Genomic DNA, 25,328 nt, shown 5'->3' with positions numbered 1-25,328 from the left:
ACTTGCATTGCCTGGGATACATGCTAAAGAGATCTCTCCTTGTAGGTAAATATTCTTGTAGTGCAGTGTCCGTCCAGGAATACTAACTTAGGTAGTAAATATCCTCAACAAATTAGAGTCCAATGTAGAAAAGGTTATGTAACTGCCAGTAGCTGGAAGCCCTGGTGCTCAGGCATGCTTGCTTTGGTACCAAATTGAAGAAAATAAAACTGCCAACTCGGCAGTTAACACAAATCCAATCAGTAATGGTAAAGCTCAAATCTCATAATGCTCACTTCCAGCAATCCTGCTTTTTAAGTCCTATGTCCAAAAGAAAAAAACAAAGCACCTTTAGGGCAGTTCCCTTTAAAAGTTCCAAGACACAGGGGCCATTTTACTAAGCTGCATAAACGTCTACGTGCGCCCAACGCATGCCAAAATGTAGCTGCCGCACAGCTACCGTGTGGCTCTTGCGGTAGACCATGCAATCCTGCTGAGGCTTCTCGATCACTTTGGTGTCAGTGGGAATGTCTTATCCTGGCTAGCCAGCTTCCTAACCACCAGGACCTACCAGGTGAAGGCTGGCTCATCATTTCACATATTTTTTAAGCAAAACCATCTTCAATTGTTTATGGAAGGACAACAAATAAGACAGAGTGAACAGAAGAAAGAAGAGAATTCCATATTGCTGCGACTTGATACAGAATTGAAGCCGAAAGTTGTTTAAGAAATTTAACCGACTTAACTGTAGGAAATAACAAAGATATTTGCCCCTTCAGAAGCTGTCTTTTCAATACAGAGAAAAATCCCATCCAATAAACAGGAATATTTCCTTATACAGCCTGAAAAATCAGTGTATACAACTTAAAATGACATTTTGCTATAACTGGGAGCCAATGTAACTCATAATAATGAGTAATAGATATATCCAATCTAAAAGAAAATAAATCACTCTTGTAGCTAAATTCTGCAGTTTGCAACCTCTTCAATAAAGTATTGGTGCATCCCACATATACCACATTGCAATAATCTAATTTCAATAATAACAGAGATTGTACTATAAGTCTAAAAGATTGTTGTTCAAAGTTTTTATGAATCAATCTTAATTTTCTTGATAATAAGAGAATATTTTACTACCTTATTAATTTGATTAATCATTGTTAATTTACTGCTTGACCATAATGGTCCATCTAGCCCAGTATTCTGTTTCCAACAGTGGCCAAGCTAGGTCACAAGCACCTGGCAGAAACCCAATTCATGGCAGCATTCCATGCTACAAATCCCAGGGCAAGCAGTTGCTTCCCCATGTCTGTCCCAATAGCAGACTATGGACTTTTCCTCCAATTTCCTAAAATCCTGGAAGAAATTTCAAATTTAAATTGCATCTTATTGATAGAAAATGTTTCTTTTCCCTCAATCTCTTTTTGAGAGCCTAGCTAGCCAAAGGAATTTTTTCTTCTGATTGTTTCAATCGGAATTCCTTTGCCCAATTTTCAAAAATATTGATGCATTTTTGAATTTCACTCAAAATATTCATACATGCATTAGGAATTGGTAAAAGTATAGTAATATCATCAGCATATATGTAAAAAAAAATTATTTCAACTGCTCCAACAACATGTTGGAGAGAGGCAAGCTCCGAGGTACCCCACAAACAGGTATCCAACTGTCTGATAGAACACCTTGCATTTTAACTCTGTAATTCCTATCCATCAGAAATCCCTTGAACCACTACATTACTACCTCCATATACAGTACACCAAAACTATCCAACAATGCCAAAAAAAATAGAATGATCTACTAGATCAAATTCGCTAGACAGGTCAAACTAGATAACTACTGTATTTTGACCTCTCAACATGTATCTCCCTTGAGTGACCATTGCACCCAAGATGGTGTTTAGTATAAAGCTGTATGGTTTTGTAGATCAGCCAGTTTTGTATATATAACTTATTCCCTTATCTATGATCTATACCTATAACATGTGTCTTTTTGGCTTTCTCAGGGCCAAGTTAACAGACAGGTTTGCTTGCCCTAAAATAATAGGCCATAAACTTTAAAACCTTTGTTTGTTTCAAACAGACTCTGAATTAACACAGAGACATTTTCAGTGAAGGTCAGATATGAGTGATAAGTATTCGAGGGAAGGAGGTTACAAAGGGCAAATGATGGATATTTGAGAAAAATACCAAAGAAATAGAATTACGTGAAGGTGACCTTAGAGGTCAGAGTTAAAGAATACCAGATAAGTAAGAGAGAAAATATAAGGCATTAAGTGATTGGACAAAATTAGGCTTCAGTAATCTGACAAGCACAACTTGTGGTAGTCAGGTTTTGTTAAGCTTCCAAAGGAAACACTGAGAGAGAGAGAGAGAGAGAGAGAGGTTTTCGTTTCCTTATACTGAAATTTGGACTGATATAAATAAGAATTCAATTTTCTGTAACACTGGGATAAAAGAATTTTTATTGTAACCATTTATTTACTCTAATAAATGTTAGCATTATTATAAAAGAGAAAAACTAATCTCAAGAGTGTTTCCTTTGCCAGAAGGGCTTTCTTTCAGTCTTCTATTTTGGTTAGCTTCCCTTTAGAGGCAAGAGGGGTGTTAATTGATACTACAATGCTCTCTGTACTATGTCCTTTTCAGAACCCTGATTGTGAATAATACAACAGGTCAAATTTAGAAAAATAATCTTCTAACTGAATTGCTACCCAACCTTCCATGATCTTTATCAACAACAGAATCGATGCCACTGGTCCATAGTTCACAGCATCCTGTAAATCTTCCTTAGAGTTTTTAGGGATGGGTGTTAGAACTATACTACCACCTGTTTCTGGAAAGAAGCCCTTGCTGAGATAATAATTTAGCTCCTGTTACGGTTTTTCCTCTAGCTCCTTTTCTATTTTTCTACATGCCGTTTCAATAACTTCAACTCCTCATCAAACCACTTATCTGATTCTCTCCTCATAACCCTCCTAGTTATCAATGGGCAATATCATTCAACACTAACTCACTATTCACATTCCAATCAGAAAAAAAGTGATCTTCCTTCAAAATTCAGTTCATCCATTTTGTTCCAAAATTTAATTTGATTAATCTTACCCCTAGTTATTTTCCACTGCATATTTTAATCATTTGCTCTCCTTTTCCCAATCTCTTTCCATCTGATTATAAATTCTACCAAATAATGATCTGACCAATAATAACCTTACAGTATGTAACAGAAAAATTACAATCTAGAGAATTAAGGTAAAGTAATAAAAATCCAGTGGATGCCCTTTGTCATGTGATTTCCCCAAAGAAGAAAATGTTAAACTCAACCAATCCAGAATGTTTAAAAAAATCTAATGGTCTCAAATATGTTTCTGCATTCCTACATACGTAGTTCCCCTCTCCCCACATTTTCTTCAGCATTGTGAGGAGCACGTCCTCCATACATTTTATGCAGGTTAAGAGGCATTAAATGTCATCTGTACAGTAATTTATAACCAATTTCAACTTAATTTGCTGCTATAGAAATCTTACTGATTTTGTTATATATTTATCCCCAATGTTTCTCTTCTGAAGGACCCCCTCAATTCTCCTCCCCTTCCCCCAATCATATATAACTGTATCCTACATTGGGAGATTCAAATCCTTCAGCTTGTCCTGTTGATCACTTTGGTGTCAGTTTGATTTGCCATCACCTAATGATATTATACGACTATTTATTTATTTATTTATTTATTTATTTATTTATTTATTTATTGCATTTGTATCCCACATTCCCCCACCTATTTGCAGGCTCAATATGGCTTACATAGATTTGTTGACATTATCATAACAAGATATCAGATACAATTAGTAATGTGTAGTGATCAGGTAGGGAGGAGGGAAGAAGGAAGGGACTACTATTCAGATATGCCAAATCTAAGTGTGTTTTAGACCCTTGTCCAGTTTATCTGATGAAATTTACTTCTCCATCATTTCTTTTTATTATCTCAGATTGGATAACTAGTCATCTGGCAGCTGACATTTTTTCCCCCCACCGGAGGCAAAATTGTTTTGAGACCTATACTGAAGAATAAAAAGGATGATGTTTCTATCTTACCAATTATTGTCCAGTTGCCTCGTTTCCTCTGCTGATAAAAACTATGGAAGGATGGGTTACCAGTCAAATGGACTCTTACTTAGATAAGTTTCAGCTACTTCATATCACCCAGTCTTGGTCCAAAAAGGGTTCAGTACAGAAATAGTGGTGAGCTCACTGATTGCTCTTGGCAGTTGGATGTTGAGTCAGGGCTGTTGATCTTTAATAATACAAGTTGATCTTACTAGTTAGCACCTTTGACTTGGCCGACCACCAATTATTGCTAAATATCCTCCATGAATTTGGAATTCAAGACAAGTTCTCAGTTGGTTTCAGGGTTTTTTTTTTTAGAGACAAGATCTTATATAGTTAAAGTGAGAGAATTATCTAAGCCCAGGAGAAGGGGCTCATTGTGGTGTCCCTCAAGGCTCACCTCTCTCTCCCACCCTATTCAACATTTTGATGCAGTCATAAAGGGCAGTTCTAGAGAAGAACAATATTCAATTGTATGTTTATGCTGATGACATTACCGTTTTCTTTCCATTCTCTAAGTCTGAAAATTATACTCAATTGAAATTATTACATTGTCTGGAATTAATAGAGAATTGGGTTATTTCTCATAAATTGAAATTGAATACAACTAAGACAAAATTTTTTTGGATCGGGAAACCAGATTTGCAGGATAGGTACCCGACTTTATGGCTATCAGATTTGAATTATAAATTGGAAAGTTCTTCCTGAATCTTTGGAGTAGAAGTGGACAGTCTTCTCACATTGAGAAATCAAGTAGATACGATTATTAGGAACTAATTTATACTCATGAAAAAATTGAGAGCAGTTAGAAAGTTTTTTGAACTACAAGTATTCAGACTTACTGTTCAATCCTTAGTCCTTTCACAGTTGGACCATTGTAATGTTACTGTCTTAGGGGACCTTTTACAAAGGTGCACCAAAACGTGGCCTGTGGTAGTGTGGGCGCATTTATTGGATGCGCGCTGGACCATTTCTCCAGCGCATCTGGAAAAAAGTGGGGGTATTTTGAGCCGGGAAATGGATGTGCAGCAAGATGAAAACCAGCGCACATCTATTTATGGCCTGAACCCTTAACACCTTCCATTGACTTAGCGGTAAGGGCTCGCGTAGTAACCATCCAGCGTGCGCCAACTGACAAATTATTTTCTACCACGTGTTTTCGGCATGCGCCAAACTCGGAATTACCGCCAGACGCACTGCTAGCTGGGCAGTAATGCCAATTTGATGTACTCTGCACATGCGTACGCCCTTACGCACCTTTGTAAAAGGGTCCCTTAGGTTACACTAAGTCTCAGAAATCTCGACTTCAGTTGGTTTAAAATCCAGCAGCTAGATTGATTTGCTCTGCAACTAAATATGATTCAATAACTCCCCTACTGATAAAATAACATTGAAGCTAGGTTACATTTTAAAGTTTGTGTTTTTGTTTATAAGTTTTATATGGAGAATTACCTACAAATATGGCAGATCATTTCCAACTGTTGTCAGGTTTACCCTTAAGGAATATGAGAGAAAAACTACTTTTGGGATTTCCATTGCTGAAATCTATTAAATCTCCAGGTAGTACTAATCTGGAACGCTCTACCTCTATCTATTAGGGGAACTATAGATTATCTTTGCTTTAGAAAACTATTGAAAACATTTTTTTTTAGAAAATATGTATTAGGCCTGTAATGACCATAGGGTATCTGATATTGTTTTAGTCAGCATTGTTTAATTGTTGTTGTGCTGATTTTTATAATTTTTGTTTTAATGTAATTCCTAGTTTCTGACTAGTTGCTCTTATTGTTAGCCACTTTGAACCTGAATAGTAACTGTGGGTTATAAGATCTTTTTAATATAATGTAATGTAATGTAAAGATACCATTCTTCCCTAGTAGGCCTGAGCATAATGCCTTGAAATTTGTTTTCCGTTCCTGCAGGGCTAGTCGCCACTTCTGCTTCTGAAGGTAGTGCTTCAATTGCAAGTACCTAAATTTTTTTTTTTTTTGTTCCAAGCCATAAATCTCTTTTAGAATGTAAAATGCCTTGATTTCTCCTTTATGGTGGAGCTGCCCAATCCTGACTACCCCTTTAGTCACCCAGAGGCAGATGCACTAAAGCTTAATGAGCCTTTAATGACCCTCCAACGAGGAAAATTTGATCCGTTGCATGCATCAAAGGGCTTTTACCGAGGAAGCCAGCAGCTAACGAAAACGGAATGGAGATGAGCAATTAGTGTGAAAACCCCATTGAAACGAGATGCACTAACCTTTTCCGATTGCCTTTACGCAGGAAAAAGGCATGAAATCTAACGAGAGGTCTGGACCTCTCGTTAGGACAGCTCTGTGCCAGGAAAAATTGTAAAGTGAAAAAACAAACAAACTGTGAGCCAATCCCAGCGCATTAGCAGAGCTAATAGCGCTGTGATTGGTCAAAAGGAAACTGAAAGGCACAATCCATAAACAGAAGCCTCTACAAGCCCCAAGGAGTTCAAAAATATTTTTTTTCTAGGCATGCATCCCCGTCCTCAGACTGCAAACAAAACACATGTTGCTTAGAAGGAGAAAAAAATAAAGGCTTCATCATCTGTCTCTCGATCAGCAACAGAGAACATAAACTTAGAAGGTGGGCTGGGGCACGAGTTGAATGCCAAGACATTATTGAAGAATTCAGCTCTCCCTGAAAAAAATTGATTTTCAGGTTTTATTTTCATGGCAATAAATCCAGGAGCAGGAGGAAGAAATGGTCCCCAGAACTTCATGCCACTCTTTGCAAGATCTTTCAACCCTGTTTTCGCACAGCCCCGGCCCCCTTCCCTTCCTCACTACTCTGTCTCCCCTCAGCTCCACCTCCCGACATCCTCCGCCCTGTGCCCCGCCCCCTCTTGGGGTCGTCGCCGCCATTCCCCCCCTCCACCGGGCCCCCCTCCCTGTTACCGGGCCCGTGCAGCACCTCTCTCCTCTGTCCGAAGGCGCTGCACAGGCAAGAAGAAAAGCTGATGCCTGTCTTCGCACAGCTTCGGTCGCGCGTCTCTCTCCTCCTGGGCCCGCCCCTGTCTGACGTTGGTAACCTACGTAAACATGCTGATAAGAGCATGCATACTTTTATCAGTCTGCATGTAAGCATTCCTGGAAACATTTGTGCAGAACTAGGGTGAGTTGCAACATATGTACTGTGAAAGGAAGAGCTACCGACGTCAGACAGGGGCGGGCCCAGGAGGAGAGAGACGCGCGACCGAAGCTGGGCGAAGGCAGGCATCAGCTTTCTTCTTGCCCGTGCAGCGCCTTCGGACAGAGGAGAGAGGCGCTGCACGGGCCCGGTAAGAAGGAGGGGGGCCCGATGGAGGAGGGGAATGGCGGCGACGACCCCAAGAGGGGGCGGGGCACAGGGCGGAGGATGTCCTTAAAGGTCCAGGACCCAGCCCAGAGTAAATCCCTCATATGCGTAGATAGGCGTTGGGTCCTCGAGGCAGAACCGAAATTCGTGAGCCCTTAGGCCACTGCCGAGGAGCGGCAGCGGCAGGCAAGACCATCCTGGAACTGGTTTAGAAGAAACTGGTCTCTGAGTCTGTTTCTTGGGAGAGCTATCCTGACAGAGAGAATCCTTGGTAGCTCTTCCTTTCACAGTACATATGTTGCAACTCACCCTAGTTCTGCACAAATGTTTCCAGGAATGCTTACATGCAGACTGATAAAAGTATGCATGCTCTTATCAGCATGTTTACTCATATGAAAGTAAACCCCCATGCAATTTTAATAGCTATTTTCCAAATGTAAAGCATGCTATACATGTGGAAAATACTTTATAGAATTACCTCAAAGTACAGAGCTTCCCAAACTGTGGTTTGGGACCCCAAATGTGGTCACAAAATCTATCTTTGGGGTCATGACCTAGTTGGGATCTCCATAGATGCATCATTATTCTACACCTTCAGCGGGTCACACAATTTTATTTGGCCACAATTACTACTACTACTACTACTACTTAACATTTCTAGAGCGCTACTAGGGTTACGCAGCGCTGTACAAATTGACAAATAAGGGCAGTCCCTGCTCAGAAGAGCTTACAATCTAAAGGACAAAATGTCAAGTTGGGGTAGTTAAGATTTCCTGAGAAGAGGTGTAGTGATTAGGTGCCGAAGGCGACATTGAAGAGGTGGGCTTTGAGCAATGATTTGAAGATGGGTAGGGAGGGGGCCCGGCGTATGGGCTCAGGGAGTTTGTTCCAAGCATGGGGTGAAGCGAGGCAGAAAGGGCGAAGCCTAGAGTTGGCGGTGGTGGAGAAGGGTACTGAAAGGAGGGATTTGTCTAGAGAGCGGAGGTTACGGGTGGGGACATAAGGGGAGATGAGAGTAGAGAGGTAAGGAGGGGCTGCAGATCGAGTGCATTTGTAGGTGAGTAGGAGAAGCTTGAACTGTATGCGGTATCTGATCGGAAGCCAGTGAAGTGACTTGAGGAGAGGGGTGATATGAGTATATCGGTTGAGGCGGAAGATAAGACGTGCGGCCGAGTTCTGGATGGACTGAAGGGGGGATAGATGGCTAAGTGGGAGGCCGGTGAGGAGTAGGTTGCAGTAGTCAAGGCGAGAAGTAATGAGAGAGTGGATGAGAGTTTGAGTGGTGTGCTTGGAGAGGAGGGGGCGAATTTTGCTAATGTTATAGAGGAAGAAACGACAGGTCTTGGCTACCTGCTGGATATGCGCAGAGAAGGAGAGGGAGGAGTCGAAGATGACACCAAGGTTGCGGGCAGATGAGACGGGGACGATGAGGGTGTTATCAATTGAGATAGAGAGTGAAGGGAGAGGAGAAGTGGGTTTGGGTGGGAACACAATAAGTTCCGTCTTGGCCATGTTTAGTTTCAGGTGACGGTTGGACATCCAGGCAGCAATGTTGGATAAGCAGGCCAGTACTTTGGCCACAATCATGGGGTCACAGTCACAAAAAGATTGTGAAGCACTGCCATAGTATATAGAAGGAAAGGAGGTAGAATAGAACAAAACAGAATGTTACTAGCTTGTCTTTGGTTGGAATTTAGGATTACATACCTTACTGCAACGGTAGGAGAGTACAGGCTTCATCAGAAAACTTTCTGCATTGAGTTTTATAGATCCCAGAATAGTTGACATATTTATCATAGCAGCTCTGGTCCAGTTCATATGTGCCTGGGAATTCTCCTCAGCTGCCTTCATCAGTAAGGGCAAGAATGCCTGCAATAAGACACAAACGGTAAGGGGTAAGTTTCAAGAGCCTTTATGTAATTGGCAAGGGTGCAATATACCCATGAACTATTGCACTTGCTTAGAATTTATCTGTAAAATAATACATGTGGATTTGAAATACAATTTACAGTAGGTGCATTTTTCTAATCCCATTGAAAACATGATGCCAGAAAGGATTCTCTTCAAAGCTATTTAGTCAAATCAGTAAGGCAGGTTGGGATTAGGTCAGGGTGACTGGAGCATTGCCCTAGGAGCTGTATTTTTAGGGTGCTTCTGGCATTGGTCTGTTGCATTTCCTGCAGTGATGCCCTCAGATCCTGGAACAGTTAACTCCAGCACTAAAATGAGTGTAATTATTTGACAACTTACTTACCTTTGTAAAGAGATTTCAAAACTGCCATTTTAAAGACAAGCAACTACATGTGTTCACAATGAAAATCCAAATGGAAAGACATGGCAGGAGGAAAGCATACAAATAAGACAAAGTAATATATCTTAGTTGAAATCTTGGACTCTGGATGGTTCAGTGATTGGTCTTTCACTTTCAGTCATGATGGCAGAAGTTTGTAGCACAAAAGATGCCCTCAATAAAAGTTTCCCTCCTACATTTTTTAAACATCAGTTGCCACAGGCAAAAAAAAAAAAAATCTGGATGTTCAGAAGCAATAACCAAATAGTGGCTGACCATAAATATCCAGATACTATGGTGAACACCTGGCATTATTCAGGTAGAAGTGATATTCAGCTGCTATTCAAATAGCAAGAGCCAAGTTCCCTCCAAAACTAGTCTCCTCCTCTGATTGTAATACTGGTCAAAGGAGATCCTCCTTCTTTCTACAACCAATGAGGTAAAAGTAAAGTAAATGCATGTTGCTTTAGTAGAGCCACTAGGTGTCAACGCGAGCACCCTTACAGATGGACCCTAGGGTCTCTACATGTCATGTTTACAGCATATAAACCAAAGCAAGCAGCAACTCACTGCTAGAGCTTATAATCTCTGCCACATTCAATAGGAACAACAAACATTGCTTGAAATATCTGTATGCAAATGCCAGAAGCCTAAGAAACAAGATGGGAGAGTTAGAATATATTGCACTAAGTGAAAAGATAGATCTAATAGGCATCTCTGAGACCTGGTGGACAGAAGATAACCAATGAGACACTGTCATACCAGGGTACAAATTATATTGCAGTGACAGTGGCATACATATCTTGGTTTCTACCAGGGGCAGAGCACTTCCTCCTCTAGGTGCGTCACTCTATGTCCCCACCCTCGCCCTCCCTCCACCCTCCTCCAAGCAGTAAGTGGGTGCATTGAGCAGTCATGGAGTTGTGTCTATAGGTGTGCAACTGTTGGTTCTACTGGTCTCCTGCCCTGGAACAGGAAGTTGATATCAGAAGGGGCAGGGGACTGGCAGAACTGACAGCTGGGTGCCTGTAGATGCAGCTCCATGACTGCTCAATGCATCCCCTTAGTGGCTGCACCCGGGGTGGACCACACCCACTGCCCCACCCTTGGTATGCCACTGTGGAGTGGTAGGATTTATTAAATTGGTGGAGGGGTAGCATTATAGGTTAAGGAGGGCCTTGAATCGAATAGACTAAAAGTTTTGCAGGACACAAAACACATCTTGGAAACCCTATGGATAGAAATTCCATGTGCAAAGGGGAAAAAGATACTGATAGGAGTGTACTACCATTCACCTGGCCAGGATGAACAGATAGATGCAGAAATGTTATCAGAAATTAGGGAGGATAAACTGGAGAACAAAATAATAGGTGATTTCAATTATCCTGATATTGACTGGGTAAATATGTAACATCAAGACATGCTAAGGAGGTAAAATTCCTTGATGATATCAAGGACTGCTTTATGGAGCAGCTGGTTCAGGAACCAACAAATGAGGAAACAATTCTAGAACTAGTCCTTAGTGGAACGCATGATCTGGTGCAGGAGGTAATGGTGCCGGGGGCCACTTGATAACAGTGATCATAACGTGATCAGATTTGATATAATCTCTGGAGTAAGTACACACAGGAAATCCAATATGTTAGCATATAACTTTCATAAAGGAGCCTATGATAAAATTAGGAGGAATGGTAAAAAAAAATTAGAGGAGCAGCTGTAAAGGTCAAAAATGTACAACATCAGGCATGGATGCTATTCCATTTGGATGAGGAGAAACAATCTGATTGAAACTATCAATATTACCCCTTAACTCTGCTTGTGTGTGTGTGTTTGCTTTCTTTTAGCTTTACCTGTCTTTAAAGTTAATTAACTACCTTTACATTGATGGAGTTCCTTTCCTGTTTTCTATGTTAGCCTGTACACCGTTCTGCTCTGCCTGTCAGCTAGAGCTGTATAGAAAGATTTGCAAATAATAAAAAAAATATTCAAATATACCATCCTGGAAGCCCAGACCAGATATATTTAATGTATTACAAAATGAGGAATGAAGGCCAAACTGAGGTAAAGGAAGCTATTAGAGCTAAAATAAAATCCTTCAGAAAATGGAAGAAGGATCCAACTGAAAATAATAGGAAACAGCATAAGGAATGGCAAGTCAAATGCAAAATGCTGATAAGGAAGGCAAAGAGGGACTTTGAAAAAAGATTGCATTGGAGGCAAAAACACACAGTAAATACTTTTTTAGGTATATTAGAAGCAGGTAAAAGAATCAGTTGGACTACTAGATGACCGAGAGGTAAAAGGGGCAATCAGGGAAGACAAGGCCATAGTGGAGAGACTGAATTAATTTTTTACTTCAGTATTCATCGAAGAAGATGTGGGAGAGACGTCAGTACCAGAAATGGTATTCAATGCTGATGAGCCAGAGAAACAGAGCCAAATCTCTGTAAACCAGGAAGATGTAAAATTTGACAAATTGAATCACCTGGACCGGATGATATACATCCCAGAGTACTGACAGAACTGAAAAATGAAGCTTGATTACTGTAATTCACTTTGAGGTCAAAATTCAGAGCAATTTAACCAGGCTGGTGAGGCTCCTGCCCAGTTAAATGGCTTTTTTGAGGTTATCAGCTGATATTTAGCGGCACCTAACTGGTTAGTATTGCTGAATATCAGCACTAACCGCTAAAGCCATAGCCAGCAATTTTGTGGGCGGAGACAGCACTTATCAGTTAAGTGCCAATGTTCAGCACTTAACCACCTATGTTAACTGGAGAAATAGGACAATATAAAACACAGACCTACCTTTGTCTGGTTTCACTTAGGCAGTTACATGCTGAATATTGTACTTAACTGGATAAGGGACAGCCAGCCACATAAACCCAGATATTCCATACTGGTACCCAGGAATGGCCCAAAACACGCGTCTATACTACCGCAGGCCATTTTTCAGTGCGCCTTTGTAAAAGGACCCCACTGTTCTTTTAGTGCAAGGTTAAAGATGTCAGGTCTGCCTCTAAAAGAGTGTGCTTTTTGCTGAACCTCTGTGCTAGAGCACCATGTTGGGGGTAAGCTCAGTGCTTTTTTTGTTCTGGTACACACCGGTGCAGCGTACCGGCACCTTTTTTCCCCCGGCGAGTCCTGCACTCTTCCTGTCACTCCCCTACTTACTACTACATCGGACTCAGCAGCGCGAACGGTGCAGCGATTGAGAGAGGCTGGCAGCGTCAGAGCTTCCTTCTATGAGTCCCGCCTACGTTGTTTCAACTTCCGGTTTCCGCATAGGCAGGGCTCACAGAGGGGAGCTCCAATGCTGCCAGCCTCCAATTGCTGCACTGTTCGCACTGCTGAGTCCGACGCTGGCAGCCTTTCTATCGCTTCGCTGGCAGGCAGTGGAGGAGGAGGACGGGCTGGGAGGAGGATGGGCTGGGGGAAGCAAAATCGCTAGACATGAGAGAGGGGAGGGCAGGGGAGAGAGGAGAATCGCTGGACATCGATGGGAGGGGAGGGCGGGGAGAGAGGAGAATTGATGGACATCGATGGGATGGGAGGGGAGGGCAGGGAAAAGAGAATTGCTGGACATCGACGGAAGGAGAGGGAGGGATGAGAGAATTGCTGGACATGGAGGGGAGAGAGGAGAATCGCTTGACATGGATGGGAGGGGAGGGCAGGGAAGAGAGAATTGCTGGACATGGATGGGAGGAGAGGGCAGGGAAGAGAGAATTGTTGGACATCGATGGGAGGCGAGGGCAGGGAAGAGAGAATTGCTGGACATGGATGGGAGGGAAGGGCAGGAGAGAGAGGAGAATCGTTGGACATGGATGGGAGGGGAGGGCAGGGAAGAGAGAATTGCTGGACGGATGGGAGGGGAGGGCAGGGGAGAGAGGAGAATCGCTGGACATGGATGGCAGGGTAGGACAGGGGGCAGAGAAGAATTGCTGGACATGGATGGCAGGTGAGGACAGGGGGCAAAGAAGAATCACTGGACATGGATGGGAGGGGAGGGCAGGGGAAGGAGGAGACATATTGGACATGGATGGGAGGGGAGGTCAGGGAAGAGAGATTCACTGGACATGGATGGAAGGGGAGAGAGGAGAATCACTGGAAATGGATGGCAGGGGAGGACGGGACAGAGGAGAATCACTGGACATGGGAGGGGAGGGCAGGGGAGAGAGAAGACATGCTGGACATGGATGGAGGGGAGGGAAGAGAGGAAGGAGATGAACATAGATGGGAGGGCAGGGAAAAGAGGAGAAATGCTGGAAATGGATGGAGAGGAGAGCAGGAGATAGAGGAGAATTGCTGGATATAGATGGATGGGGTTGATGGGGAGAGAGGAAAAATGCTGGACTTGGATGGAGGAGCGGGGAGAGAGAATTATTGCTTTATATGGATACAGGGGAGGGAAGAGAGGAGAAATGCTGGACATGGATGGAGGGTAGGACAGAGGAGAAGTGCTGGACATGGATGGAGGGAAGGAAAGAAAGAAGAAGATGCACATGGATGGAGATGAGGGAAAAGGGAACATAGTAACATAGTAGATGACGGCAGAAAAAGACCTGCACGGTCCATCCAGTCTGCCCAACAAGATAACTCGTATGTGCTACTTTTTGTGTATACCTTACCTTGATTTGTATCTGTCTTTTTCAGGGCATAGACCGTATAAGTCTGCCCAGCACTAGCCCCGCCTCCCAACCACCAGCCCCTTGATTTGTATCTGTCATTTTCAGGGCACTAACCCCGCCTCCCAACCACCAGCCCCGCCTCTGCCATCCAATCTCCGCTAAGCTCCTGAGGATCCCTTCCTTCCGAACAGGATTCCTTTATGTTTATCCCACGCATGTTTGAATTCCGTTACCGTTTTCATCTCCACCACCTCCCGCGGGAGGGCATTCCAAGCATCCACCACTCTCTCCGTGAAAAAATACTTCCTGACATTTTTCTTGAGTCTGCCCCCCTTCAATCTCATTTCATGTCCTCTAGTTCTACCGCCTTCCCATCTCTGGAAAAGGTTCATTTGCAGATTAATACCTTTCAAATATTTGAACGTCTGTATCATATCACCCCTGCTTCTCCTTTCCTCCAGGGTATACATGTTCAAGTCAGCAAGTCTCTCCTCATACGTCTTGTAACGCAAATCCCATACCATTCTTGTAGCTTTTCTTTGCACCGCTTCAATTCTTTTTACATCCTTAGCAAGATACGGCCTCCAAAACTGAACACAATACTCCAGGTGGGGCCTCACCAACGACTTATACAGGGGCATTAAAACCTCTTTTCTTCTGCTGGTCACACCTCTCTCTATACAGCCTAGCAACCTTCTAGTTATGGCCACCGCCTTGTCACACTGTTTCATCGCCTTCAGATCCTCAGATACTATCACCCCAAGATCCCTCTCCCCGTCCGTACCTACCAGACTCTCACCGCCTAACACATACGTCCCGTGGATTTCTACTCCCTAAGTGCATCACTTTGCATTTCTTCGCAGAAAAACTGCACATGGATGGAGAAAATAGGGGCAAAAGCTGGATCCGTGTTATACCTCCTCCAGTCAATTCCACGGAGGAGGACCCAGCTTTTTCTTATGGATGTAAGGCAAGAAATGAAGAAGAAAGGAGGAAAGTAAAGAAAAAAATGGAAAGGAAGCCCTGGAAACAGAGTTAAGAGAACAGATAGAGAGCAGCAGAATCAGAGACTGGGACCAATATATATAGAAAAACAAAGTCACCAGACAACAAAGGTAGAAAAAAATCATTTTATTTTCATTTTAGTGTTTGGAATATGTCCAATTTGAGAATTTACATCTACTGTCTTATTTTGCACTGGATATACTGGAGATGTAACAGCTTACAGAAATTATTTATAATGAAAAAATCACGTTATTTGTTTCTCCTATACTAGTATAATATTTTCAATTATGTCTGTTTATAAGCACCATGGCTGGTGTAAGGGGTGTGGCTAATGTGGGTGTGGCTATCATGGGGTGGAGCCATAGGTGGTTACCCCGCCCATAATGAGTACCGGCACCTTTTTTTCTACAAAAAAAGCACTGGGTAAGCTTATATTGTTAGTAGAATTCCATGAGCCATACTCTGCATCCTTTCCCCACTTATACTCTCAGTAATATTACTGTGACCAGGGACAGATTTAGGCACAGGCAATATGTGCATTTGCCTAGGGTGTCAAATTTTGAAGATGCTCAGAAACTACAAAATCCCACTTCATTACACTTTGCAGTCTTAGAAAGAGAACGACACCCTGCGCTCTCTAGACTCCAAAGGAACTGACTCCCTCCTGCCTATGGGTGCCATAATCTTAAATCTAGTCCTGTCTATAGTAAAGCTTGTGTGTGGGTTGTTTGCATTATTACTGTCTGATATGTGATGAAGAGTCATATAATAGAGGGAAACTTAAGTTCGCATTGCTGCAGCTACCTGTACTATGGTTGAAGTTTGTGTGTGTGCACGCATGAGTGTCTACTGGGAGTGGTGGGGGGGTGGAGAGGAAGCTTTTACTGACCCTACCTGTTCTGTTGTTCTATGGTAGAGTACTGTGTTGGAGAACAGAGGGGAGTTTGTACTGCTGCTACCTCTTCTGTGGTGAGGTAGTTTGTAAGAGAAGTTTGCTCTGCTGTTGCCTGTGCTGCAACCTGACACAGTTTTGTGTCTCAAATTATAGTGTCTCCTGTGACATGGTAAAGGACACATTACAAGAAAGAGCATTCTACCTTGGTCACCAACATTGGCCCAACCACATTAGTTGTAAAGACGTTCAGTAAGTCTTTGTCATCCACCGATTCCAGTGTAGTTTCCGTCATTATCCCTGCATTATTTATCAGCACATTCAGCCCACGACCCTTTAGCTGTTTCTCAACCTCCTTCATGGCTGCTGTCACACTTACAGGATCTGTTGCTTCTAAAAAGAAAATAGAGGGATTCATGAATGTCATTTCCCAAACTGTTTTGCTTTGCAAAGAATTTGGGGAGAAATGTTATAAGAAAATATAATTTTTCACCTCTCTGACCTCACTTTTAAAATCATTTTCTAGTGATAAAATGTCACTGTGGACTCCTGTGATGTATACTTATTCAAAATACTTTTCATACATAGAGGGGCATAATCGTCTATTACTGTAGAACATGAATGGAATCTGACGTTTGGGATGTGTTCTTTCCAGAGTTGATGTACTTGAATGTAACTTGCCTTAGCTTGGATTTGAAATAGATATGTGATAAATCTAAAATCAAGAACCAGGTAATAGGATAGCTACTAAAGCTGGCTATCAGAAAAGGAAATATCCCAAGCTTCATATGTTTGTACTGATTAGTAACTTACAAGTCTGAATTGAAAGAGTTTTCATATAGCTTCTAACTGCACCATTCTATGCAACTTTCTATTTGCCAGGAAAGGTGAGTTTTTCCTGAAAGAGCAGGAAAGTGTTAGGCAAGCCTTTTATCTCTCAAGCTTAAACTTGCTCCTGTATACTTAGAAATGTTTCTGAAGGAACATGCTTCCATCCACATGGAAACTTACTTGCTGGTTTGAGATTTTGATTCTGTGAAGATCTGGTAAACCTAACCACTCGCCTGTAGCAGGTGTTCTTTGAGAACAGAACACGTGGCGGAGCATTTTTGATGGTGCATCTAAGTCGGACTTTGGACATTTTGTGCTAAATGTACCAAATCCGAATAGAAAATATACCCATTTTTGAAAAAAGAAAAACATCTACTTTTCAAAAATAATGCTTCGAACAAAGTTTTGCACTTTGTGCATTTATCTTTTTAGGCCATTTTCAACAAAAAAAAAACCCACACAGGTTAAAAACTCACAAAATCAAGCCAGAGGGGCCAGCATTTTTATTTTATTTATTTATTTATTGCACTTGTATCCCACATTTTCCCACCTCTTTGCAGACTGGTCCCCCAGACATCCCAGGAAAGCAATGGGGCACCCTAGGGGCCACTGCTGTGGACTTCATATAAGTGCTCCCAGGTACACGTCTTACTGCTGCTCCCCTATCTTGTCTGCCAAGCCCTCCTATACCCATCCAAAACCCACTACCCCCAACTGTACACCACTACAATAGCCCTTATGGGTGAAAAGACCACTTATATGTAGGTACAGTGGGGTTTTGATGAGATTTGAAGGACTCACAGTTTCCACCACAAGTGTAACAGGTAGGCCTGCATCCACTTGCCTACAGTGCACTGCACCCACCACTACACTGCTCTGGGGACCTTTATGCTGCTCTAATGGACCTGGCTATAACATATAAGGTGAGTACTATTTTTATGCAGATTTTATGGGGGGTAGGAGGTGGTCTTTGACTACTGGGGGTCACCCTAAATCCCTCCAGTGGTCATCTGGTCAGTTAGGGCACATTTTTTGTCTTATTAGTTAGAAAAATAGGTGTAGACCAAAATGTTGAAGTTTTCACCCTAGACGTTTTGGTTTTGTTCCATTATAGCTGCAAAATGTCCAAGTATTAGGCACGTCTTAAGCTCGCCTTCAAAACGCCCCTAACACGTCTCCTTCAGGCTCATTTTTGAAAGAGAAGGACGCCCATCTTTCGACACAAATCGGAAGATGTGCGTCCTTCTCCCAGGGTCGTCCAAATTGGTATAATCGAAAGCCGATCTTGGACATCCCCAACTGCTTTCCATCGCAGGGACGGCCAAAGTTCAAGGAGGCGTATCGGAGGCGTAGCAAAGGCGGAACTTGGGCATGCCTAACACATAGACGTCCTTGACCCATAATGGAAAAAAAAAGAGCACTTGGACGACTTTACCTGATCATGTTTTTCTTATGAGCAAGGCACAAAAAGGTGCCCAAAATGACCAGATGACCACAGGAGAGAATTGGGGATGACCTCCCCTTACTCCCCCAGTGGTCACTAACCCCCTCCCACCCTCAAAAAATATCTTTAAAAATATTTTGTGCCAGCCTCTATGCCAGCCTCCGATGTCATACTCAGGTCCATCACAGCAGTATGCAGGTACCTGGAGCAGTTTTAGTGGGTGCAGAGCACTTCAGGCAGGCGGACCCAGGCCCATCCCCCTCCCTACCTGTTACGTTTGTGGAGGAAACAGCGAGCCCTCCAAAACCCACCAGAAACCCACTGTACCCACATCTAGGTGCCCCCCTTCACCCATAAGGGCTTTAGTAGTGGTGTACAGTTGGGGGTAGTGGGTTTGAGGAGGGTTTTGGGGGGCTCAGCACACAAGGTAAGGGAGTTATGTTCCTGGGAGCATTTTATAAAGTCCACTGCAGTGTCCCCTAGGGTGCCCGGTTGGTGTCCTGGCGTGTCAGGGGGACCAGTGCACTACAAATGCTGGCTCCTCCCATGACCAAAGGGCTTGCATTTGGTCGTTTCTGAGATGGGCGTCCTTGGTTTCCATTATCGCCGAAAATCAGAAACAACCAAGTCTAAGGACAACCATCTCTAAGGACGACCAAAATTTCAAGATTTGGCGTCCCCAACTGTATTATCGAAATGAAAAATGGACGTCCATCTTGTTTCAATAATACAGGTTTCCCTGCCCCTCCATCAGGACATTTTGTGAGGACGTCCTCAACAAAACTTGGGCGTCCCTTTCGATTATGTCCCTCCTTGTGATTTAGCTGCTCTGCAGACAAAATGCATAGATAGATGTCTGCAAAACAGGTTTCGAAAATACCGATTTGGATGTTTTGAGAAAAAATCCATCCAACTGGTGCTTTATGGCACTTTATGGATGTTTATCTTTCAAACATGAGCCCCATGGAGGGGCATAATCGAACGGCACCAGCCATCTATATGGGCGGCCATCTATATGGCCGGCACCGCAAAAGGCGGTCCCGAACCATATTATTGAAAAAGATGGTCAGCCATCTTTCGTTTCAATAATACGGTTGGGGCTGGCCAAATGTCAGAAATGGCCGGGTTTGAGATGGTCGGCATCGGTTTTCGCCGATAATGGAAAACGAGGACACCCATCTCAAACCCGGCCAAATCCAAGGCATTTGGTCGTGGGAGGGGCCAGCATTTGCAGTGCAGTGGTCCCTCTCACATGCCAGGACACCAACCGGGCACCCTAGGGGGCACTGCAGTGGGCTTCAAAAATAGCTCCCAGGTGTATACCTCCCTTACCTTGGGTGCTGAGACCCCCCCAAAACCCACTACCCACAACCGTACACCACAACCATAGCCCTTAGGGGTGAAGGGGGGGCACCTACATGTGGGTACAGTGGGTTTTCAGGAGGTTTGGAGGGCTCAACACTTACCACCACAAGTGTAACGGGTAGGGGGGGGATGGACCTGGGTCCGCCTGGCTGAAGTGCACTGCACCCACTAAAACTGCTCCAGGGACCTGCATACCGCTGTCATGGAGCTGGGTATGACATTTGAGGCTGGCAAAAAAATGTTTTTTATTTTTATTTTTTGGGTGGGAGGGGGTTGGTGGCCACTGGGGGAGTAAGAGGAGGTCATCCCCCATTCCCTCCGGTGGTCATCTGGTCAATTGGGGCACCTTTTCTAGGCTTGGTTGTGAAAAAAAAGGGACCAAGTAAAGTTGGCCAAATGCTCGTCAGGGCCGGCTTTCTTTTTTCCATTATCAGGCGAAGCTGGCCATCTCTTAAGCACGTCCCTGTCTCGCCTTCTGTACCCTGCTGACACGCCCCCTTGAAGTTTGGCCGGCTCCACGACGGACTGCAGTTGAGGCCGGCCAAAATCGGCTTTCGATTATGCCAATTTCGCCGGACTTGAGAGATGGCCGGCCATCTCCCGATGTGTGTCGGATGATGGCCGGCCGTCTCTTTCGAAAATAAGCTGGATAGCCTCACATATGGGTGATATTATCTGATGGAGCCCCAGTACAGAGATGCTCCCCAGAAGTATTTTATTCTAGAAGCTTTTGGCAGTGTCCACTGCACATGCATGCTTTTCTGCCCACCATCATCATGCAGGGTCAAGGCAGTCTAATAAAATAGCTCCTAGGGAGGTGGGTGGGTATGTGAGAATATGAGGCTCATTTGCAAAGCACATGGATGTCTCAAAATGGCCAAAAAAACCCCCATCCATCTGCCCAAAACACCCAAATTACAATTTTGGAACGGCAGAATTTGGACGTTTGTAGTTTGTCCAAATAGCAAGGGGGCATGTTGTAGGCGTGTTTTGGGCAGAGCAAGGGAGGGCCCAAAATTAGGAAGTCCAACAGTGATAATTAAATATCCAAGTCTAAATAGAAGGACATTTTTATTTAGACCTGTTTCAGGCACATCCAGGATACAGAAAGGTGGTCTAAATGAGCAGCTAACCACTGGAGGGATTAAGGCATGACCCCTCACGAATCTCCCAGTTGTTGCTGTCCCCCTCCCTCACCCCTGAAAGTGACACTAGAAAGGAATATCAGGCTCTACAACAACATCAGGTATTATAGCCATTCTGAACAAGCAGAAAGTAGGTCTGAGCAGTAGCCTAATGGCAAGTGCAGTGGACTGTAAAGCAGGAGACCCAAGTTCAATTCCCACTTCAGCGTTCTTTCTTTTTTTTTTTTTTTTCTTCCTTTAAATTGTGAACCCTCCAAAAAAACATATATCTACTGTACTTAATTATTTATGATACAGGCAAAACTGAAGTTTGTGTACAGTTAGGTACAGTAGGTATTTCCCTGTTCCTAAAGGGCTCAGCATTTAAAATAAAGAGTTGTAGGGGGATATGAACCTGGGTGCCCTAGTTTACAGTCCACTGGACTAACCATTAGGCTGTCCCTCTGCTCTGAATGGTCATCCGTGTTGTTACGGTCTGCCCCGATCTAACAGTGGTGTCCTGAGAGCAGCCTTGGGTGGTGAGACCCTGTGTGGATCCTAGAGTAGAGGTACCAGTCCCAGAGATGAGGGACCAGTTCTAGGACGGGCAGTCAGAAAGCCCAGTGCTTCATCTATGATGACCGCCGTTCCCCAGAGGTAGAGCAGTTGGGTTCAAGCAGCTAGCAGGACTTTTTGGAAATCTGGGCAAAGACCACTAGGAAAGTGCCAGTCCGATCAGCAGAGGTGCTAGCAGCGGGGCAGGGAAAGGAGGCCCATTCCAGCCATAGGTAGAGTCAGGTTCAGGCATGAGGCAATCTGAAGGCAAGGTCAAGTTCAAGCAGAGGTCCCGGCAAGCGGCTAACAGAAGGCAAGGACAGGTTCAAGCAGAGGTCTAGGCAGGTGGCAATCAGAAGGAAAGAACGCACCAGTACTAACCAACAGAGTCAAAGCTGAGGCAGAGAAACAGTGGTAGAATCCTGCTTAAGAGCTGAAGGTATCTGACGTCAAGGTCGGACTCACACACAGGTACGCGCCATAGTGGAAGGCATGTAGGAATGACGTGGGCAGCCTGAGGGTGCGTGGGAATGATGCAGGCAGTCGGAGGGTGCGCCAAAATGATGCATCAAGCTCGATGTCTAACTCAGGAACGCCGTGGAAGTGTGCGTCCAACTCCATGCATCAGATTCCGGGTTTGTGACAGGCCCCCCTCCGACTCGGGCCTGGTTTGGATGGGTACCAGGAGTAGAAATCTCAGATCAAGTCAGGAGCATGAATATTGGTTGCTGGTTCCCAAGAGTTATCTTCGGGGCCCTAGTGTTTCCACTCAAGCAAATAATCAAGCTTCCCCGCACGTCACTTGGAATCCAGAATTTTGGCCACTTCATATTCCGGGTCCGGACAGGTTACAGGAATGATGGATTGTTTGTGTTCAAGGTGCTACCCTGAAGATAAAAAAGGTTTCAGAAGAGATATGTAGAAGGTGTTATGTATCCTGAGGTTCAGAGGTATTCACAATTAATACGTGACAGCTCCGACCCTGGAGTGTATGGCAAAGGGCCCAATAAATCTGCTCAGAACTGGCCCAAACTAAAACCTTCACATTTGACCACAGAAATGATTTTTGCAAAAATTTTCAAAGCACTAGCCCACCTAAAGAGGTTCTCAGGAACCTATAACTCCCAGTTTTTGGTGGAACCTAAATCCCTTAAACCCTGGCTCAACGGGACCAAACAACACATTTAAAAAATAAACTAAACAGTTTCTTGGGCCACTAGACCCCTTATCTGGTCCCACACAGAGTCAGGACATGATGTCCACTTCCAATTCGGGTCCTGGAGGTTTCCTCTGTGGTAGCTGGAAAACACAAACCACAAAAAAGGCGGAAGATGAACCAAAACAGACCAGAAAAACCATAGGGAGTAAGAGCACCAGAAAAGTTTAATAGGACCCTACACAGTCCGTGTTTCGGCCACCAGGCCTTCCTCAGGGGTCATCTGAGCCACTGGTCCAGACCCTATGGAGTGGTTGTGGTTATTGGAAGTCAAGCAATATACCATTCAGGTCCAGCCTTGCCACTAGGCCAACTAGGCATCCACCTAGGGAGGCAGAATTTGGGGGCGGAGGAAGCAGCACAACTCCAACACACAAGAAAGCATTACCCCTGCTTCCTGTTGAGCAGGGGAGAGTCTGCCCAAGAAGGAGGTAGAGCACATCAGTGCTTGAGTGTAGGCCTGTGCACAGTGCTCAGTTTTGTGTAAGCTTCTGGCTGGCCAAGGAGGAGGTATGAGGTGGGTGCAGGCCCAGCAGGGGTAATGCTTTCTTGTGTGTTGGAGTTGTGCTGCTTCCCCTGACCCCAAATTCTGCCTCCCTAAGTGGATGCCTAGTTGGCCTAGTGGCAAGGCTGGACCTGAATGGTATATTGCTTGACTTCCAATAACCACAACCACTCCATAGGGTCTGGACCAGTGGCTCAGATGACCCCTGAGGAAGGCCTGTTGGCCGAAACACGGACCGTGTAGGGTCCTATTAAACTTTTCTGGTGCTCTTACTCCCTATGTTTTTTCTGGTCTGTTTTGGTTCATCTTCCGCCTTTTTTGTGGTTTGTGTCTTACTTTACGGGAGATTTGGACCTTCCTTTTGTTTGTGTAGCTGGAAAACACCATGATTTACTGCGGTGCCTTGTCAGAGCGCCTCTCAACTCCAGGCCCCCGTTTCATTCTGGGCCTAGTGTCAGCTCGGGAGAGCTGCCACGCATGCGTGAAAAATTGTGCATGCTTGGAGCTCCCCTTCACAGGCCAAAAGCAGCCAGTCTCTTACTTATGCCTGGCTTGAAAAGCTCACTCCGCAGCCAGGCAGCATCGGGAAAGGTCACAGCTGACGTGACTCCTCTCCAGAAGACCTGAAGCTTCCTCCAGAGCCCAAACGGAAATCAGCACTGGCCACCAATGCCTTCTTGAAACCCAGATCCCCCTCAAAAACCCCAGACCCCAGGTAAAAAATTAATTTAACCCACAGGTTACAAAAAGAACAAAGGGGTGATTGGAAAGACAAAAATCATTCTTCTCTTTCAGGAACCACAACAACACCCATCAGACATCAAGCTTGTGTAACCTCTGATCCACACAAAGGAAGGCAAACAGATCTCCTGATTCACATAGAAAGGAGACACCATCTTAGGAAGGAAGAAAGGAAAGAACCATGAGAAGGAAGACTAAGTCCTCCACAAAGGAGAGATATACGGACCCTGGTAAGACAAAGCCTGCAGCTGGGAGACTGTCTGGGCCTAGGTAATCACCACCAGAAAAACTGCCTTGAGTGTGAGATACTTAATAGAAGCAGACTTCAGAGGCTCAAATGGAGCCTTGGTGAGCACTCTGAGAACCAAATTCAGGTCCCATGAAGGAAAAGAAGGACTCAATGGAGGGCGCAAATACACCACCCCTTTTAGAAATGGGCCACCTCCCTGTGCAAAGCCAGGGAGATGCCCTTTACTTTGCCACAAAAACTAGAGAGGGCAGCCACCTAGACCTTCAAAGAGCCCAATTCAGGCCCTGCTGCAAAAACCTCAGAATATTGGGGATCTCAGCCTTTCAAGGGGAAGGCAACTGTCCTGCACACCAGGTCTTGAAGATCCTTCAAACCCTGACCTAAGCCAGGGAGGATGAAGATTTATGAGAGTGGGACAGCTTAGAAACCACTGCAATAGAAAAGTCATGCCTCTCTAAGCATCTCCTCTCAAGGGCCAGATCGTAAGCCAGAAGGGATCCATGTCTTCCTTTTCCACTGGGACCTGCCAGAGAAGGCCTTCTCCACTAGGCAATGGAAGAGGCTTGCCTACCAATAGGCACATGAGTTCTGCATGCCATGGCCACCGGGGCCAATCTGGAGCCACCAGCAAGGCCAGATGAGGATGATGTGCAATCCTAAACAACAGTCGGCCTATCAGAAGCCACGGCGGGAAGAAATACAGAGGTTCCTCCTGTGGCCAGGGCTGAACCAGAGCAGCTATCCCTTGAAAGGCCGACTCGTTTGGCAATTGAAGAAATGGTCTGTTTTCGCATTGCCTCTGGAAGCCATCAGATCAAACACTGGGGGGGGGGGGGGGGCCTCACTGGTCCAGAATGAGCTGAAAGGCCTGTGGCTCCAGCTCCCATTCCCCTAGATACAGGACAGAGCAGCTGAAACCAGTTCCCCAAGTTCTCGGCCTACTGCGCTACTTGGTACTCCTCCCTAACAGCTGCTGACTATAGCTCACGTCACCCAATTGTGCCTGAGAAATCCTCAGAGGAGCCAGAGACTCTTTAGCTGACAGCATTTGGATTCTTAGATACTTTTCTCTGATGAGTGC

The 25,328-nt window shown here is 44.4% G+C and overlaps 1 protein-coding gene across 1 annotated transcript in view; it reads right to left on the bottom strand.

Moving 5' to 3' along the window:
* Window positions 1-25,328, bottom strand: part of LOC115470454 (C-factor-like) — a 69,635-nt gene that overhangs the window by 26,437 nt on the left and 17,870 nt on the right. Inside the window, exons 3-4 of the mRNA XM_030203646.1 lie at window positions 16,422-16,609; window positions 9,109-9,270 (exon numbers count right to left, since the gene is read on the bottom strand). Coding sequence (XP_030059506.1) covers window positions 9,109-9,270; window positions 16,422-16,609 — 350 coding nt within the window. The remainder of the gene's footprint in view (window positions 1-9,108; window positions 9,271-16,421; window positions 16,610-25,328) is intronic.

The sequence above is a fragment of the Microcaecilia unicolor genome, chromosome 5, assembly GCF_901765095.1.
Source record: "Microcaecilia unicolor chromosome 5, aMicUni1.1, whole genome shotgun sequence".
NCBI lineage: Eukaryota > Metazoa > Chordata > Amphibia > Gymnophiona > Siphonopidae > Microcaecilia > Microcaecilia unicolor.
Note: the sequence above shows the minus strand (reverse complement) of the source record. Positions and strands in the feature narration are given on the sequence as shown.